Raw genomic sequence first — 21,422 nt, forward strand, 5'->3', positions numbered from 1 at the left:
CAGCCAAAAAGTGAGATGTAATGACATAAGATCAGGCGCAAGATGGAATTAAGCCATTTGTTGTGCAGATGACTTGTTTATACCTCACTTCTTGGCATAAGCTGAAAGTTGACATTTGGAGCTCAGATTTGGAGTTACATCACTCCGGTCTCTGGGACCTGGTTGGTGGCGGTTGTGAGCTCACAAGACTATGATTTGTGGATGTTGAAGTATTTTGCTTTGTGTTTTGTCCGCATTAATCAGAAAAGTCCATCAGGCCCATGATAGTGCCTTGTGGCACTCCCCCTGTAGGAGATGGTTGTAGAGGAGTTGTGTGGGAAGACTGCAATGAAAGATGTCCTATGCTGTTTGTACAGCAGAGTGTCCTCATACATGCTACTCTAAAGTTAGCTTAGACTCATTGAGTACTGTTAGCTATGATGGGCAAGCTCAAGTCACTGCTTTTTTTAGAGAATAGTTACAGTTTAGACATCACTGTGGGAACCCTTGATAACTGATAAGTCTGAGGTCAGTAAATGTTTTCTTGCTGATTACCAACTCTGAAGCTTTTGTTTTGTAGGAGGGAGACTTCCTGGTACGAACCCACCATGTTGAGTACTGTGATGGGGGAATTCTGGACCCTGATGATGTGCTAACAGACCTGGTGGAGGACAAGGACAAGGTAAGGCTCAAGGAAACAGTCTGGTATTAAACATTAAACCTAAGTCAGTGTTTCATTGAATTCTGTATTCAGGGAGTTCTTTCTCCACTCGCCTAAATTATAAAAATATAACTGGTTTTAACTACTACAAATATCTATCTATCTATCTATCTATCTATCTATCTATCTATCTATCTATCTATCTATCTATCTATCTATCTATCTATCTATCTATCTATCTATCTATCTATCTATCTATCTATCTCTATCTATCTATCTATCTATCTATCTATCTATCTATCTATCTATCTATCTATCTATCTATCTATCTATCTATCTATCTATCTATCTATCTATCTATCTATCTATCTATCTATCTATCTATCTATCTATCTATCTATCTATCTATCGTTCTATCGTTAGTCTTGTCACACCCCTTATATGTACACACACGAGACTGGGTTCATGAGAACGGGACAAGACAAGATTTTTAAACTTTTTTTAAAGAAATCCTCAGTGATGAAATATATAGGGAAAAATTGTCTTTCATTCAACTGAAAAACACAAAATGCAAAAAAATGTAGGTGCATTTGAAATCACATTGTACTTTATGAAATTAAACATCTATTTTAATAAATTTTATGCCAGTAAAAACAACATTTAAACACTGCAAAAGATTTTGCCACAAGCTCAACTGACAGGCAAGTTATTGCACAAAATTATTTAGTATACATAAAAATAAATAATACAAATAACACAAATAATATTCCTTTAAAGTAGCAGTCAGTCAAGTTTATTATTTAGTGAACTGATTTCCACTTTAATAAAAAAAAACATTCACATCTATTAATTTAAAGTTTAACAAAAAATACATGTTTAGGGCCCTATGAAATGTTTTAATTTTTCTCAGCATATTATTTATATTTTTTATTGTTACCAAATTCTGTGTGTTAGCATGTCTAACTATTTGAATGCATAACAACTTAAATTATTCATTTTATTTTTCCTTAAAGTAGCCTTATGAATTTTTTCCCTCAGTTCCCAACAATTCTGTGTTGTGTATTTACATTTTTCTGGTTATCAAATGAAGGCATAAAACATTAATTTCATAATTTATCATTTAATTATTGAAAATTAAGCAAACTTTATTTTTTGGCAATCAAAGGCAATTTATTATTAAAATTAAAACATGGAAGAAATGTTGTGTTATTATTCATTTAAAATAATGTTTTTTTTCTCTTCATTTTAGTAGTAGTAATAGTAGGCTGTATACATTCTATTATCATTATTTCAAACTGCTGTGAATACCTTTACAGCTCTGTGTATGTGATATGATGCTTGTTTTACTCAAATCAAACTGTAAAATGCTCATGAAGTCACTCTCAGAGCAGTTCTGGAGATGTTCTTCATGTGTTCACGTCCTCATTTAGTGAGACGGCAGACGCTGAAATTACCGCGAGCGTCTCGTGCGCTTCAGTGTGTGTGTGTCTTATCATGCTTCCACTTGCCTGATGTGAATGTAATATCTTACATACCTTACATTACATATACCACTGGTGAAAGGTCCAGTGTAATGCAAATATACCTGAAAGGTCTGCAGGAGGATATCGTCACCTTCTCGAGAGACCAGTCAGATCTCTCGAGACACATCAGATCTCGCCAGATATCGAGCCACAAGATCTCGTCATACCCCTTCTGACAGTAAATGAATCAGATTTTAATTTAGCATCCACTCAAGAACTCAGTGAATACTCTGTGATGAATACATAACTGTTTCAAGAGAGTCATTCTTGTGTGAATAGAATCACAGTGGTTGCAGTGTATATTTATTTTTGGGTGTAGCCAGTGAAGACACAATAGAAGATGTGTTGGTTTTATTTCATGTTGTGGTTTCCGGCCCTTCAATTGAGGCTGGAAGTTTACATCTAGAATAACACATGATTTCTTTTGCAGTGGTGTAGTGGTGCAAGAAACGCTGACTTAACTCATAAAGAAATCTGCCAAATAGAAGGTTTTCATTGGCTTTGTTCAGTGTGTAGGTATTTGGTCCAATAGCAATGAAATAATAAAACTGTGAAGCATTAGCTTGGGTACATTGACTTTTCGAAGTATTAAATATAATGCTAATAGTGTCATTCATTGGTAATGTCATTTATTCCAGAGCAATAGAACGGCTTAGGAAGGAACACCAGAACCAATTTACTTTCACAAATGTGAGAAGATTTGTTGAGAAGTAGTGAGAAAATGTAAGAATTTATGGAAAACAAAATCACATGAATATGAAAAATCTTAGGTTAGGTTGCAATGCCATATGCACCAAATATATGTGCTGTGAAAAAGTAGAAAATATGAAATACTTTACTGAACGTGAAGTGCTGTACGTGATGTTTTAAGGAGGTTATAAAAAAAAAAAAAAAGATTTTATCCATAATGTATTTTTAACCTCTTATGGACATGATGGTCGTTCTCTGATTATAATGGAAACACAGCATACGGTTCACGGTTTCATATGGAAAATGCATCGTTGACATTTGCTTGAGAGGAGGCCATTTGGAGCACCCTCTCTGAGGAAAGAGTGGTCTCTCCAATGAGCCCTCGGGGTATTCTGTTTGTCCTTATTCTGTATGGAGGTTATTATATTGAGCTGTGTGGCCGCTCCTAACTCGATAACACAAAAGGGCATTTGCCTCTTAATTGAATTCTCTCAGACATCAGATGCAAAGCTTTTGATTCCTGCACACTAATTAATAGAAGTGAAGGCACAAGGCATTATGGGTTGCATGCTCTCTCTCTCTCTGAGCAAGATGGTTTCTGGGATATTGCTTTATAATCAAAGTGTGGAAGTGTTTTATAGGCTTTAGCCACAGGGAATGCAGCCAGTTTCTGAGGAAAAATTTGCATATGAAAGATGAAAATTTTTCATGATTTAAAGATTATGAGTGGGACTATTAACTTAGAGATGATAGTGCCCAGTGTTTCAGCATTTAGACCTTCTATAATTGGTCCTAACTATGTCTAAAAACAGTACTATTTTGGTGTCATATTTTAATTTGGGGCTGTTGCTTCAATGTGTTAATTTAATACAGTTAAATATTAATTAAAGCAGTGGTTTAAAACGAAACAAATGCATTTAAATCTTGCTTGCTGACTTGTACACTACAGGAAACGTGTCTCTTTAAAGCACGCTTATAGAGAGCAGGTAGCACAGAATAATAAGCTGTTCACATTCAGTTTTACATTCAAGCCATTTAAAAGCACAAGAAGATGCGAAAGAGAACATGGAAGTTTTTATTTGGCAGCAGCAGGTATTTTATGCTTATATTATGTCATTGTTTATCAAACAAGAAAAATAGAATCACTCACTGTTCTCTGAATACATTTTGTATAGCTTTAATAAGGATTAATCTTTAATTTATACAACTAATTTGCAGTGTTAGTTTACATTTGATTACATTTAATTTCTGTGGTATTTCTCACAATACTACAGTAGTCCTATCTGAAAACGTAAAGTATTGATTATTTAATTTGCGTCTTTGCTCTTATGTATTTATGTGAGCTACTGTTTGTAATTTGTTTATTAGTAGTTTTTACTGTGAAAAAGAAATTGAAATCAGAATTCTGAAATTTTATTGGAATGTAAAATCTTGGTGTTGTAAAAATCTTTTTTTTATTAGAATACAAGGATCCATGGGTCGAAAATAATGAAAACGGTGAAATAGTCTGATTACCTTTCCAGCTGTGCTGTAGATTCAGTGGTGGAGTTATTGTAGGAACAGGGAACATTGGTGTCTTTATATTGAACATTAATTGGTGTGAATATTCTGTGCCGTAATTGACTGCATTTCATGTATGCTCACACGGAGACACACGTGTGCATACACTTATATAAAAGCATAAACTCACTCCTCACCATTTCTTCCATACTCACACTGGCACACAGTCCCCTGATGGTATTGTGCCTTTATTCTGTTAGAGCGGGTATTTACTCATAAATCCAGACCGGGATGAGGAATGAGCTCTCACTGTAGTGATGTTGCCATGGTGACTACTTCCCAAATGTCACAGCCTGCGTTTCTGCATCCTGGTGATCCAATAATTATTCTTTCCTGTTTGTAAGCCAGTAATAGGATTTTCTTTCCTTCTGAATATTTCTTTACAGTGCTGCAGCGTTGGAGTCATTTCAAAACAGCATTTATATAAAGTAATTACTTTAGAGCAGGTATGTGCTGTTGAATGTACTTTTGAAATCAGTTTTTCAGAGCTGCCACATATGGTGCATGTTTGTGTTTGTGGAATGTGCCATTCGTCTTGTTAGAGTGTCAGATCTTCCTCTGTCAACAAAAACACAAATTGTGTTCTGGTAATTACTGAGCTACTCCCTCTTTAATGAAGCTAGCATAACACTGACTTGACTGCTAACACACACACAACCTGAAGGCACATTATTAGATGTGCTTGCTTTGGCCTGAGTGTTAAACTACTCTCTGAATCACTTATGTTCAGTATTCTAGTACTTAAAGAGATAGTTCACCAAAAATGAATATTTGCTGAAAATGTACTCACCCTCAGGCCATCCAAGTTGTAGATGAGTTTGTTTCTTCATCTGAACAGATTTGGAGAAATTTTGGATTACATAACTTGCTCACTAATGTATTCTCTGCAGTGAATGGGCGCTGACAGAATGGCCAAGCAGCTTGATCTTTGCATATTTCTCTTCTGAGTAAGGCAAAAATGTATTATTGATGGATTTGTTTATTACAAATGCAGCTTTTCACATCACAAGATGTAAATCGATTGACAGGAGTTGTCAATTACTTGTGGATAATTGTGATGTTTTTATTATCTGTTTGGACTCTCATTCTGATGGCACCCATTCACTCCAGAGGATCTATTGCTGAGCAAGTGCAGAATTCTAAATTTGTACAAATCTGTTCCAAAAAAACAAAAAAAAAACAAATGAATCTACGGTTTGGATGACCTGAGTACATTTTAAGCACATTTTCATTTTTAGGTGAACTATTCCTTTAAGTACTTGAATATTTTTTTTCTTCTATTGAACACAAAAGGAGAAATTCTGAAAAATAGTGATGTAGTTTCATGTACAATAGCAGCATATGGTGACCAGGGACTGTCAAGATGCAGAAGGGATCAAAAACCACAAAAGTGGTCCAGACAGCAATATTCAAAGTCTTCTAAAGCCATATAAAAAGTCATATAGACTAAGGTTTTTTTTATTGTTGTTGTTTATGGAGCTTGACAGACTTCGTCCCCATTCACTTCCATTATATAGAAGAGAGTGGCTACAGTATTCCTTGAAAACTCAGGTTTAGAACATAAATGATGGAACACTATAAATATTTTGGTGAAGTTTCTGTTCCTCACTGAAGTTAAAATATCTCGGAAATATCACAAAGAAATACAGTCAAACATGTTGAAGAACCAGTCTGCTATTTTAGTCTGACTGGTGTGAAGATGTGCTCTGCTTTTATTGCTGAAGCTGTAAAAGTTTTCAGATTTCCAATTGACTTTTCTTCTGAAACATTCCACTGCACTCTCACACACGCTCACATGCTCACAGATGCCTGCATGTGTTAATGATATGCTTACAGCTCTGATTCACATTCAACTGGAGGCAAAAAATGGTACATTAGTCAACACTCTCATCAATATATGAACAGAGAAAGACGTTAGAATATTCATCTGAATCTGTGCTGCTGACTTGTTTTCGGCTGGAGTTGGCCATGGCTTATGGTTTGGGGCTGACGTGTAGTGCAGCACACTTGTTCCTTTCTGCCCTCTAGAGGTCTTTTATAGTGTAGACGTTACTTCTTAACCAGTTTTAAATATTCTGCATTAGCCACTTGTGCAAAAACAAGATTAAAACCAAGCAAAAAGGGCAAAGCAAGAACACTCCTTTATAGATTTTTCACTAAACTTTCTACACAGTATTTAAAATATTACATTTCTCATGGTATTTCAAAAACAGCCCTAAAACTGTATCTTAAAGGTTACGGTGTAATGGGAGAGCAGGGAAAATGGAGTAGTGTGTGTGTGAATAATATTGATGTGTGTGCAGGAGGTTAATTAAAAGCTCCAGTCATTCATCACGGACCGAGGGCTGGCAGACGGACTGACCGGCCTCAAATCAATCACATGCTCTCGGCTCGCTGTACTGCTGATACTCACACACTCTTGTAGCTTGCTGTGTCTTGACAGGCTTGCTAGACTTTAACTCTTGTCTTTTTTTTTTTCTTTTTTTTTTATCTTATGTCTGTTTCACATTGTCTGAGCGTGTTAAGATATGTTTGAGACTATCTCGGTCTAGTCTTGCCTGAAACCTTGATAATGTTCATCTCACACTGAGTGGAGTGTTCCAGCTTTAAGGGGCTTGTCTTATGTGTATGTTGTAGTCCAGATAAAAAAGTGAAAAAAGTTTGAAAATAAATTGCCCATTAAGTCTAAATATTTAAGTATTTGGTGCTGTGATGAACACCACTGTGAATACAAAAATCTGAATGGCTATTTAAACCATTTAAATATGTTTTAGAAAAGAGTGCAGCTGCTTTGTTTCCGGAGTAACGACTGCATTTCTGCTGTTCAGCGCCATCTGCTGTCAGTGAGTGAATGTGCTTTCATTCAGAGCATCTCTCAAGCGCTTCGCCATGTGCTTCTCATCCATGCTTGTTTACATCAGAGTGCGCATGCATATTTCACGCAGCATACAGCAGTGTTGTGCACTGTGACCAGTTGATGGGGAAAATATTCTTAAAATGCATTAACAAAATTTGAATAATTTGTTATAAATAATTTTTCACAGTATTTTGAAGTGCCCACGATAACAATATCGTGCATATTAATTACTGTGATGTATCGCATTACCGAATACCGGCACATGTTTACTTGTGGCATATATCAGTTTACACTTGTGTTGAGCCTTCAGAGAGTGTCAGGATGTGATTGTGTACTTACAGCTAAGTGGGAAGTCTTTAGGTCCTGGAGACTTGATGCATTTCTGATTTGACTGGAGTGTTCTGCTGTTTTACTTGACTTTGAATGTTCTGCACCTGTACATCAGTTTCTTCATCCGGTCTGATGAAAGTAGATCAATAGCCTATAGACCAGAACTGATTTCCTTTTAAAGTATGTGATTTAGTGCTTGATGGTCTTTTCATTAAAGAGGTATTTAAGGCCAAGATATAATGTATGTTTTCTAACCAAAAGAGTTAAAAAATATTTTGTATGTATTTTTTGTTTTACTGTTGCTGTTCCACTAAATAAATAGTGTTTATTTATTTGACTTAATATGTATTAAATTATTATTTGTGTTATTATTATTAATGATGATGATGATGATGATGATAATAATGTTGATAATAATAATAAAACATGCTGTAAAAATAGTGTATTTCAGCCAGGTTTATTTACAATTTGTTACTATTAATATTAATAATTATATTAATAGTAGTAATAAGTTGAAAACAAACAAAATAAATAAACAAATAAATAAATGACATGCATTATAATATTTTTTTTTTTAGGGCTGAATTTTGAATATTCGTTGAATTAAAAATAAAAATAAAAATCCACATTCCAAAAATTCGAATTTTAGGTCTGCATCAGCCTATGTTGTTCATTCAATATATTGAGGAAAACGAGAGCGAGAGCATCAGGGTGGAGATGATGTTCTTTACGTCAAAACTAAAACCATGTCGTTCACACAGAACACATATTTATCACATTTTCTAGAGGGACATCTATCAGCGTTGCACTTGCGTCTCACACAATAGAGCGACATGTTTAGAAAGCCATGTAAAATTAATGTAAGTTCAACTTTAAAAAAACATGTCTCAAGACTTAATGACGGTTTTTCCCAATTATACTGTATCTCAAGTTTTTAGATGTAGAAAGTAGCCTACTCTTTGTGATTGGTTTTCGGTCCTTTGTATTAAACTATACATACAGGCATAGTGCTGTTTTTTTTTTCTAATTGTTTAAGCAACTTTATTAATTATATATGGTTTATAAACATTGTTTTTTAAGATTATGCATTCTTTTTTTCAAAGATATGTTATTTTATTAGGCTTTGAAGAAATGTGGATAATATTTTGTGCGATGCACTCTCTTGTGGCCTCAGGAGAGAAGCCAAAAGCTTTTTTCCCCCTAACTGAAATTATTCCTTTTAAATTCGAATATAATTCGAATTTTGATAATATTTAAGTAGAAAATTCGAATTTAGTTTTTCAGTAATTTTGACAGCCCTAATATTATTAATGATAAAATAAATATTTGTAAAAAATGTGTATTCCACCATTTAATTGTTTTATTTGTAATTAATGTTAATTTACAACAACAACAACAACAACAATAATAATAATAATAATAATAATAATAATAATAATAGTAATAATAATATTAAATGTGCATAAAGCGTGCAGAACAATCATCAGTCTATATCAGTTTAATAAATCATTGATCAGTTAATGTCCAAGAGCGTTACATTTAAGTCCTTTGATAATTTCGTTCTAAGCAGCAGCTATTTTATCCTTAAATGGCTGCATACTCTCTGCGCCCCATATTTATTTTGAAAGATGTGCTGCGTGCCGGTCTAGATCATTTTAATATGGTATGTCTTGAACAAAAGACTTCAGTAGTGTACAGAAGTTGGTTTGCATGTATTTGGCCCGAGGCGGTACTGCTTCGACAGTGTATGTGTGTATGAGTGGGTAGCCATGGCAATGGTACGCTGGGAAAAATCTCAGACATTTGGAGGGATTAGAACGTCTGTGTGCTTCATCTGGAGTAATTAAACACTCCATAGTACCACAAATCAGCCCTCTTCAGGGCTAGCGAGATTGCGTGTGCGTAACAGATAACACACGTAAGATGAGAGCCCTGTTTCGTCACTCTCTTCCTGCTCTTTGTCGGGTTTAGATGGGGATTGTTCTTTTAAACTGATTACAGTGAGGCCTCCTTAAAATCTCACTTAATGCTAATTAAATAGGTTAATCAAGATTAATTAACAGCCATTCTTGCTTCTCAGCAGTGCTGCTGTCTGCTCTCTATAGAAGCCGAGACGTGAAAAGCTTTGTGATTTGATTACCGTACTCCCCCTCATCCAATCGCCATTAACCCCCAGCAGGCTCACTGCCCCATTGGTCGGGCCGCTTGCATGAGCTGATGAATATTCAGCGGGAGCTGATGGATGAAAATAATGGTCTTGGAGCTGGCAGGAGCAATGGCATCTGAAACCCAGGCCCAGCAGGAGCTAACACCGCACAGCCGGCCTGGACCAGAGAGGCCATCTCATCTCATCCAGTCAATTTAGCCGTGATCTTCCTCCCACAGGCCTCCCGTCATACTGCGGGGTTCACCTCGACCGTAAATTCAAAGATTCCTAAAAAGCAATCGGCTGTGAAGCATCGAGGGTGAAAAACGCTGTTGAAGAGATCCTGACCCCCTGTGTGGTCCGTAGCTTTTAATTTATGGTCGTTTAGGGCGCTTGTGGATGGGTATTGACTCTGCTCCCTGCGCTCTTTTCCCCGATGTTGTTGTTATTGTTCTGAGGCTTTAATTTATCATCAGCTCAAGCGAAACAGACGTGAGCGATTTGGGAGGGACTCGTGAGCGTGACTTTACTCTGGGCTTGAACTCTGATAATGGAGCCGGTATGATATGGTCACGGTCTAGCAGTGAGGGGAATGAATGGAGGAGACCCCCTCCTATTCCTCCTCTCTCTTTTCCTGGGGTTGAGACTTGAGGAAATGGAGCCATCTTAAATGAAGTGTTGTGTCAATAATACTGTGTTATGAAATCTTTTTGCGATCGCTGACAGGAGTTGGGTTGTTATGATGTGCCCAAATGTGTAAAATGATGCAACAATGAAAACCAGATGAACACTGTAACTGGATCGTTGATGTCATGGCCTAGCAGTTAGCACATGTTCCTCTGTGGCAAAACCCTTATTTGAAATTCATTTTTCCATCTGTGCATTAGAAAATACTTGGTCAAAATGCACATCTTTCAGAGGTTTCAGAGGTGTTGTTTTTTCTTAAAGGGGTCATCGGATGCCCACTTTCCACAAGTTGATATGATTCTTTAGGGTCTTAATGAATAGTCTGTAACATAGTTTGGTTAAAATTTCTCAATGGTAGTGCAAAACAACACAGTTTTCACTCTGTCAAAAACAGCTCTGTCTACAGGAAGTCATTTTATTGCATGTCACTTTAAACTGAGAGACGGTAAACTGTAGCCGCATTCATCGTGAAACTTGCCAACTATCACATTATTAGGAAAGGAGATTTGCAAAGATTCACTAAAAAAACCTTACACAAACTTTTTCTGTAGGTGAAACTGGATCATGAATGATTTGCGCAAATATAAACCCATAAAACACAAATGTAATCCACTGCGTCTTCAGTGGCTCAGATGTCGGGAGTAAATGACTACTACTATCAGGGCTCGCAAAATTGCTAGCCCGACGTCCCGGGGGCTAGGGGTGGGCACTAAACCAGTATGAAAGTAACTACTGGTATTATGTTGTTCCACGATATGGATTTTGCGATACCGTTACATATTCATGTATTCAAATTTTGCATTTATATAGTTTTGTTTAATTTGGTATGCTTTGCAAATTTTAACACAAATGACGATAAAGAGTCGAGGCTGAACGTTTTTGTCTTCTGTGTGCAATGCCGTACTACACAGGCATTAGTAATCAAACACAGAGCATTGTAACAGACGAAATTAATAGAGCGCAAATTGTTACGCCAGTGGTTCCGAAACTGAGATATAGTCAGCAGATTATTTTGCAAAAGAAACCTTTGCAGGGTAATAAAGACTACACTGTATAACTGTCCAGCTTATCATCCGGCCATTTGCCTGATAAGTAAATAATTGAACGCAAAATATTAATTCGACATTTTAATTACCTCAACATGACTCGCAGTACCCGCTTGAGCGCTCCGTTATCAGTTGTAGCAGTTGTGATTGTATCAGTAACAGACCACTGGATGGCGCGATTGAAGAATAAGAGTTATATTGAGTTAAATAACTCTTGACACGCAGGACCATTTCAAATATTCATAAGAGAATTGTAAAAAAAAAATAGTTTGCTCAAAAATGTCAAGCAGCACAACTGTTTACAACACTGATAATAATCAGAAAAGGTTACTGAGCAGCAAATCATATTAGATCATATGATTTCTGAAGGATCATGTGACCCTGAAGACTGGAGTACTGATGCTGAAAATTCAGCTTTGATCACAGGAATACAGTAGCCTATGTGTTAAAACATTCAAATAGATCATTTAAATCGACAATATTTGACAATATTACAGTGTTTACTGTATTTTTAATAAATGTAGCCTTGGCGAGCATATAATCAACAATTCCCTGACAAATGCACAATGGCCAAAAAACAATGGCACGATCCCTTATTTTTTCTAGTTATATAAGGTTAAAATATTTTGCCTGTAATTTTTTTTCTTATATCACAATATAATATTGATATCGCCCTGGACAGTGTAAAATATTGTGATATGAATTTTAGCTCATATCGCCCACCCCTCAAAAGACAATGATGTCATTGAATAAATACAAGCGCTGCACGTTTCAATGGTTTCAAGTCAAAACGCGGTGCGGATGTCTTTATTTGAATGTTTCTGAAGGTAACCAACTGTCCTCAAAAACGTGTCATTGGCATTTTTCATTTAATTTGACCTATTATTCTTGATAAAGCAGCGTTTATGAATACGGAGCTGCATGGTGTACAGCCGTTACCGGGGAAAACGCAATATTTCAGCGCTTCTAAAGCGCCACCTAGTGGCAGAGAATGAATTTGCATTTCCAACAAGCCTTTCTTGCTGTTTATGGTCAGATCAATGCAAATATCAACTCATGTTTTTACGCAGTAAGCACATAGAGTTGTAAATGAGAAAGAAGTTAATGTGCCTTCTAAAAATCTAAACAATTAAGACAGTAATATTTATAAGTTTTAAATTGAAATAATAATTTATATGCTTGACTTATGCCTTTTCATAAAAATGGTCTAAAGGCTGAAATGCTGTTGCATAAGACTTTTGTTTTTGTGAAAACCTGTATCTGAACTGTAAATCATGTAATTTTATGGCTCAATACTGTAAGTTACCATAAACATTGTCAAACCCCATTCATACTGTTCATTTTACTTGTGCAGCTCTTAAAATGGGTCATAAACTGCCTTAAATTTATTTAAAAAAATTCTGCAGATACCCTGTAAATAGTGAAATAAAATTAATTCCTTCATATTTGTTGATATTTGTGTATTAAAAATATTTTTGATGGACATTTAAACTCCTATCTGATTTTCTATATTTAAAAAAAATATAGGCCTAGTTAAATAAATTTTCGGGCTACCAAAATCTCAAGAGTACCTGCCCAAAGGGCTACCAGGGATTTTGAAATTTTGCAAGCCCTGATTATGTTCATTATTACATACAACAACAAAACTCCTCAATCGCTTAGGAGACATTCTTGTCTACATCTGCTCCGGAGGTGAAACAATGGCTGATGATGGTTCACTCAGGGCGGGTCTAAGGTAAAACACCATTCCAGTCTGTGCTGAAACACTACTGTCAATCGAACAATCATTTGAGGGAGATCAGCATCTGAGATCGGCTCGATTTGAGAAGGGGGAAATGATTTAACGAGATTTAAAAAAAAAAAAAAAAAAAGCACTGGGTGGATCTTTATCATGTACACACACTGCCAACACACATTTCAGTTTAAACAACTTGTAAAAGAGCATGTCGCATACAATGGCCCCTTTAAAGGGATAGTTCTCCCAAAAATGAAAATTTTGTATGTGATATGTTGTTCCAAACCCTTTAAGATGTTTAGAACACAAATAACAATATTTTTGATGAAATCCGAGAGCTTTCTTGACCCTGCATAGTAAGCAAGGATACTACCATGTATACAGTTTGTTTTCCTTGTTTATATACTGTAAGATGCATTTAGAAAACGATGAATTTATTTCATTCCTGTTTTAAGTGAATGTAAACGGATAGGGAGTATTGGATCTGTGCATTTGGCCTTGATGTCTAATATGCCTGCCTGTTTATTATGTTGTAGTAACAATATTGGTAAGAAAAATGAAAAGCAGTGGGTGTTTTTTCTCTGTTTTGGTCTTTATTACGGAGTGTTTTGTTTCCTCTCTTTAACGTCTGTGCTGTTGGACTTAAGCAGTCAAAGCGTGGCTGTTGTGTCTGACTTTCTTCCAGTCTGACTCGAGTGAAATGTCAAAAAAAAGAAAAGAGAACTTGATCGTTTCATTTACTAAACATATAGTGTTAGATTTATGAATGCAGCATTTTTTTTTGTAAATTCAATCCAGCAGTGTTGACATGCTTGTCAATAGCACTTCTGCTCTTCTGAACACGGGGAAGTGATTCTCAGAGTTTAGGCCGTAGATAAGTGTCTCGTGTCTGGCTGATGAGTGTGTGGGACATTTGGTGTAGTGGATCTGGACTGGACTCAGCACTCCAGGGCTCCGCTGTAAGCAGAAGTATGAGCTGGCATGAGTTTGAGGGCTCAGGGTGTGTGTGTGTCTGAGGTCCGCCAGACGTCCAGACAGAGAGGAGGGCTTTATTCTCACAGGCTTTTGTCTCAGTCCAAATCCTCTCTACATTGCAAACACTCTTTCCGTCTCTCTTTGTCCACTTCAGAAGATCAGAGAAGTTTTGAAGGGCCGAGGAGAAATGCTACACTGTGACGTATGAAGTGTGGTGGTGCTTTAAATGAAGAATATTTCTTTGAAAATGCACTTCAGTCTACCCTTACAAAAAAAGGGTGCCACGGTACACGAAGGTACTTCAAAAAACAAAACAAAAAACATGGTCATACCATGATGCTTTTTTATATTTTTCTCACAGATGTCTGTGAAATTTGAACAATCAACATTTACAAAGTTCTACACACGTTTTGGCTAATCATATTTTATCAGTGAGCATAGTTTCAGCCAGGGTTATTATAGTTAACGAAAACTTAAAAAAGATAAATGTAAAATAAATGTTACTTAAATTAAAATAAATATAAAATGAAATGGAATAAAATTTATATAAAAAAATATATTTCACCTAGCAACATTTCTTGTTTTTGTTTAGTTTAACTTGTACTAATATAAGTAAAACTAAATAAACCAATACTAATAAATAAAAATTACAACTGCATTTGGACACGTAAATAAAAAAAGAACTAATAAAATGACAGAAAACACACAAAACAAAATTACTAAAACTATACAATTTAAGTGGAAAAAAAAAAGAATCTAATTTGATTTAACAAAAACTATAATGTTATATCAGTGATTCTAAACACTGGTTTTAGCTCTGTTTAACACATTTTACCATATTTTATTTCATTTCACATATTTCTTAAGATTTCCCCTAATACCATTGGCGAAAATGTCAAAACATTCAGAAGACTTGTTTGGGCCTTGTCTTGTGTGTAACCTAAAGGTCTCCATTACTAAAATATATATTTAAAATACACAAAGGCAGGTTTTCTAGTGCTTATTTTTGATGAAAGAGCTACAACTGGCCCATTTGACCCTTACACACACTCATCTTTATTATTTGGACTGAAATTCAGAAGATTCTGACAGGTGGCAAAAACCTTTGAAAGCATAAAACCTCGGTTTTTGAAATACACAGGTGACACGGAAAATGGTTTTCATTCTGCTCAGCTTTGAACAAAAAAAGGGCATAAAATTAACTGTGTTCCTGAGTTGGATCTCTCCCATGTGTGAGAAAGAAAATAACTGTAATTAAGAAATTAGAAATGTAATTTCACAGAAATGCTTTTGGAACTGTGGCGCTATCTGAGTGCTCCACCTCTCCGTATGCGCCAGTTAATTAGCGAGCGCTGCAGCCGTTGAGGAATAATGATGCTGATAATTTGTAAATAATAGTGTGGCGTTTTATAGCTGTGCATCAAAGGTTTCCATCTTTTTCTTCCCTAAGAGGCCTCCATATATCTTTGTCCTGCTTGTAAAGTATACCTTATAAATAATGCAGTGCTCGTGTTAATTAGTGTTAATATAAATTAGCCCATTAAGCTTTGGGAAAATGTTCGTTTAGTAGAGGAGAAGAATGTTCATAGCTTTGGGGAAATTGATTAGAAATCTGGGAGTCATTTTGTTTTAAAAGTAGTTAGGATAGTTTGGGGGCGAATCCCAAACAATAAAGATTATTGGTTTGATAAATAAAAATATGGTATTAATCTATAGAGGTCATGTTTGGAGTAGTATATTTGCTTAAAAAAAAAACTCATAGAGGTTGAGTAAATGATGACAGAATTTTCATTTTTGGGCAAACTGGCCCTTTGAATTAAATAAAATCATATGTTTTGTTATGCAGTGTCTATGCAGTGTCTTTATTTCCATCATAAATGAGATGGTAATATATAGTTTTTACATGACTTTATTTTTGAGTAAAAATATTTTTGAGTAAAAATATGCATGATATTAAATTATTTGCAGTTTTTACTGTATATGTTAATGTAACTTGGTATGGTAACACAGATTTTTCTGAAGCCTATTAATATTTTTTTTTCTTCTGAGAAAACTTTTTTTTTTTTTACATTGTAGGTAAACCTTTTATATTTAAAGGTGCTGTATGTAAGTTTTTTGACTCCACTAAAGCATAACAATTCCATAATATGTTTGCAGATATTCAAGAAACATGCTAAGTTAACACACTTGTTTATGTCAAAAACAATGCTACAGTCAGTTATTCTTCTTTGAAAATGTGCGTTCCAGGCCGGAATGTCGGTTTCTGTTTTGTTTTGCAAAACCCGCCCACTACAAGTTTACCCAATTTTATTTCAGCACCCCGGGTTGCCGTTTGGCGGCAAACACAACGTATTTCATTTCATTCATCGTCAAGTGCGCTGGTTTCTGTTGGTGTCGTCAATCTGGCAACCTGCGTGTGCGTCAAGTCTGAGGAGGGGGGGCTGGGTGAAAAAGACCCTCTCGAATATTTTGAATTTGGACTGCAATACCTAGTTCAACAACTCTGTGTCAATCCTACATACAGCACTTTTAATAAACCAATATAGCTGTCAGCAGGAGTAGGTATAAAGTTGTCTGCATTTTGCTTTGTGATTTCACTGGAATGGATAGCGAGCCATCTCAGCCATGGTAGAGCAATAGCTTGGAGCCTGGATCCATGTTCACGAGTAAACATTTGCCAAAGTCGTTTCCTGAAACTGATGATAACCACAATGACTGCTCAGCAAAACATTTCAGCCCTGATAGTCCCATTTGAAAATGAAACAATTTGCTACTTTGACTTAAGTCAAACCATTTGGTGTTTTCTGGATGGGTTGGGTCATTTTACTTATTTTTATTGGATATTTACACTGCATTGAGGGACCATGAATATAACGTCTTTATTTGCATGTTTTTATTTCTCAAATGAACATGCTTGTTAAACAAACAATGCCAGAGTTGTATGCTGTGATAAAACCTTTTGGTCACATTAGTTGTTTTTTGCCACTGAATAAGGAGTTTTGTTTATTAAGATCAAGCATAATGTAGGCCGATTATTGTCTTAAGAAATGATGCACGATGAGATATCACTGGCATTTTTCCTTAAAAGAAAGCTTATTTAGCACCCAAATTAACATCTATTTTTTGCCGAGGCCCTTTTACGAAAAATACCGCCTTTTATTTTGTGCTTTGAACCTGAAAACTACCAAACTACCAAAATGCCACCTTTTGATTCAGGAGCACAAAGACCCAGTACTGGGTTTGATGTTGGGTTGTTAAGATAATTCGGGTAATTGTCGCTCATTTAGGAAATGAGTCCTATGACTAACTCTCCTCATTTCTCCCTTTCTCCGTCGCTCTGAATAGGCGGTATGGATTTTTATCCTCCTCTCCTTCCCCCTTCATCTCTCGGTGGGGGTGCTTGGAGGACCAGGGAACTTGTGGACACACCAGGATGCTGAGAGGCTGTTCTGTCAGGCTGACAGCCAGCCCGCTCCTCCCGCTGAGAATGATGATGGGGAGGCAGGGAGAAGGGAGCACTGGGTAATTGGCCTCTTCATGAGTCTCCCCTGAAAATAGACATAATTCAGAGCAGAGAGAGAGTGTGTGTGTGTGTGTGTGTGTGTGTGTGTGTGTGTGTGTGTGTGTGTGTGTGTGTGTGTGGAAGCCTTCATGTGGGGACCGTGTGGTGTTGGTCTCATTTATGTTGGGCCCCACATGTTCATTTTCTGGAACAAAAAGCAGCATGGATGAGGCTGAGAGCTATAATGAGAAGTATTATGGCAATTATCGAGAATGCCACATAATTTCCTTCATTTCATCAGGCTCGCTCTGTTGTTATTGGTAATACGGGCAGTTATTTGTCTTGTATTCTTTCATAAGTAACTTTAAGTTTTTTTTTTTTTTTGTCACGTTCACTTATATAAATGACAGTTTTTCTTATTTTTAAGAGAAAATATTTAGGGCATACATTAACAATAAAAAGTTTGGCGTTGGTTTGTTTTTTTTTTTTTTTTTTTTTTTAAAGCAGTCTCTTATAATCATCAAGACAGGTCTATTGTATAACAGGAATACTGTAAAATATTACAATTTCCAATAATTGTTTTCTACTTTTTGTTTTCAAATGTAATTTATTCTTGTGATGGCAAAGCTGATACAATATTGCTGCTTATTTATTTTTTATTTTTTTGGAAACCTTGATACATTTTTATTCAGGATACTTTGATGGATAGAAAGTTCAAACGAACAGCATTTATTTGAAATCGAAATCTTTTATAAAAAATAAATAAATAAAAAGTCTTACTGACCCCAAACTTTTAAACGATAGTCTAAGTCAGTACTGACAGTGTTGTTTTAAATGAGTCTCTGTGTCTGTTGGTTAACCATCTTATTTATTTTAAGCCTCATAAAACTTAGATTTAAACTTTTGATCAGTCGCGGAGTGACATTTCAATTCTGAGACTTTTTATTGCTTCATAAATGTCTAGGACCTGCAACATTATGGGTATCCTGCACGTAATGTGTTGTCCATCATTGTAAATGGCCTGTAGTTTGGCTGTACTGAGCCATTGCCAATGAAAACTAGCTATAGTTGCCATGGGCAAAGCAGAGTAATGGCTTAGTGTTAGTCTATTGTGCTGGCTGAACCTTTCTTAACCCTGCTGTTGATTCACTGAATTAGACACACATGCTGCAGAAGCAAGATAATGATGACATATCTTCTATTTTTACTAAAGACGCAAATGTTGAAGATTACGACTGCATTAAAATCCCAGTTTTCTGATGGAGAGACTCCTTATAAAACAGCATGTTTCTTATTAGTTTCTCCTGAGTGGGATGTTATGTTCTGGATGACTATTGGTCTTAGTAATCAACACAATGGAGCATGTGGCTCCGCCCCTTTTGACCTGGCATCGTCAGTGGGTTGCGAGAGTGGGGGAATACGTTCTTCTGTCTAATGACTGCGCTTTCAAACCGCGCTGTTCATTACGCACTAATGGAGGGAGATGTTAGAGGTGAGCGGAGCATTATCTCTCGCTGAGAGTTCATCACATTGGAGTTCAGCACCGTGATTTTAAATGGGCGGAGAAATATGTGTCACGCCACCTTCACCGAAACATCTATCTAAATCTTTTGAATTGCATTTTATGACCGTAACTTTACATGCTGAAGACAAGGACCGTACTTGACTTTTAGATTCAATTGTAATGTCCCATTACTTTGATTGCTTACGTCCCTGCATCTGGGGTAATAGCAATAAAAATAAGAGGAAATTATATTAAATGGAGGTTTTAATTCATTGTGCTAATTCATGGCTCCATTTTGTGTTGGGTTTGCCACAGGCAAGGTGTTTTTAATTTTGTTATGCACAATCCTGGAGCAGTGAAGTGGAATAATTCTTAAAGCTAATTTAATTTTGTGTGAATTTTAATGTCGTGCAGTTATTTTCACAACCCTGAAACTGACTGAACCATCTGGTTAATGCATAGAGCTGCATTTACACTACAGACGTTTGAATCCGTTCCAGTAATTAATGATAAACATGTTAAAAACAGGTGGAAAGGCAGGGCTCAGTTGGGAGTTAAAACAGACCTGTTAAGTAGGAAAAGTGCAACCAGAAATGAGCAAATCTGTCCTTTTTCATTATATTTCCACTTTACTTTATTCCGGGGGAAATTAATAATGGAATGCTTGTCAAAAATCTTTAGTACTTGTTAATTATTTATTTTTTTCCAGGTAGCTTTATAAAGTGTATTTTTTTTTTTAAAAAAAAAAAATTTTAAAAGCCCACTATGCTTGTGAGACTTTGATATTGTCTGGTTGCTAGGGAGTGTTTAGTGTTTTCATCATTCTGTCATCATTTGCTCACCCTCATGTCGTTCCAAAATGGTATTGCTTGCTTGCTTCTGTAGAACAGATTTTTAAGAAAAGGCCCTTTTTTTTCTTGGCTGCACAATGAAAGTCAGTGGGCACCAAAACTGTTTGGTTTACCAGCATTCTTCAAAACATCTTCTTTTATGTTCCACAAAACAAGTCAAACAAGTTTGGAACAGCATGAGTGAATAAATGGTACCATAATTTTTATTTTAAATAATTGTAAATACTTTTAAATACAATATGATTCCACTTTGGAAGCTGTCTGGTCTCTGTCTACCTTTGTCAGTGTGTTCTCTCACTGCCCTGCTTGTCCCTTTTCTCCCCTTCATTAATGACTAAAATAATCCTTAAGTCACACTTCTTGAGAGCAGTAGGCGGGAGGTCTGTACGATGCATGTGACCCTGTACCAGCACACGGGGTTAATTGGATGAGTGAATGAAATGTTAAAGTGAGACTCTTTATGGTCTTTCACCCTCAATTAAAGAGAAAAACAGCACCTGGGACCAGGCCGTCCACATTCGTTTGAAAAGCTGGCTCTGTTTTTATTATATTCATCTCCCGATGGCTCTATCAAAGTAATTAATTACCTTAATGAATGGTTTCACCTGATTAGATTGTTGCCTATCAAAATTGCCAGTTTGAATTAGCATCTCTGGGGTGTGTAAGGCATATTTCTTTATCAGATATGCACTATCCACAGCTTAAATCAAATAGTTCTCTCAAAAATAAAAATGTTGTTGTTGTTGCAAACCTGTATAAATTTGTTTCTTCTTTGAAACACAAAAGATGATATTTTGAAAAATGTGCTGGTTGCTCTTTTTTTCATCCAGCTACAGTAAATGGGGGATGAATCTTTTAAGCTTCAAAAAAGGTGCAAGAGTGTAATCAAAAAAGTGTTCCATACTAATCTGCTGGCTTATACGATAGTCTTTAGATGTCTATAATGTCTTCTATATGTCTCAGTCATATAGACATTTATCATACTTTTATGGTACTTTTGTCATTTTTGACCTCTAATAGTCCCATTCCCTTTCATTATTTTCAAGAGTGGAAAAGATATTCTTCAAAAATTCACCTTTTTTGTTCCATGAAAGGAAAAAGTCTTACTGGTTTGGGTTGGAATGACACAAGGCTGATTTAAACTATGAATTTCTATTTTTGGGTGAACTGCTGTATTTCTTTAAAGCTTAAGTGAATTATATATAATGCTCTCTCTTGATTTCCATAGGGGCTTTGTGGAAATTGAAGAGAATTTCTGTGCAGAAATTATTCTACCTAATGTATTAAACCAAGGCTTTAGACAGACCGAACATTTCAGGCTTACGGTGCATAAGATGACAGGCCATTCAGTGGTCTTCTATATGAAAGGGTGAATA

General features: G+C 35.9%; 1 protein-coding gene across 7 annotated transcripts in view; it reads left to right on the plus strand.

The window, feature by feature from the left end:
- The window catches only part of pard3bb (par-3 family cell polarity regulator beta b), a 292,683-nt gene that overhangs the window by 12,133 nt on the left and 259,128 nt on the right, over positions 1-21,422 (plus strand). For 5 of the 7 annotated variants that reach the window (XM_042730941.1, XM_042730943.1, XM_042730946.1 and 2 more), the window contains exons 3-4: positions 560-661; positions 17,535-17,711. In XM_042730941.1, coding sequence (XP_042586875.1) covers positions 560-661; positions 17,535-17,711 — 279 coding nt within the window. The remainder of the gene's footprint in view (positions 1-559; positions 662-17,534; positions 17,712-21,422) is intronic. The other 2 variants (XM_042730947.1, XM_042730945.1) reach the window with 1 other exon arrangement.

This window comes from Cyprinus carpio, chromosome B9, assembly GCF_018340385.1.
Source record: "Cyprinus carpio isolate SPL01 chromosome B9, ASM1834038v1, whole genome shotgun sequence".
In the NCBI taxonomy this organism is placed as follows: Eukaryota; Metazoa; Chordata; class Actinopteri; order Cypriniformes; family Cyprinidae; genus Cyprinus; species Cyprinus carpio.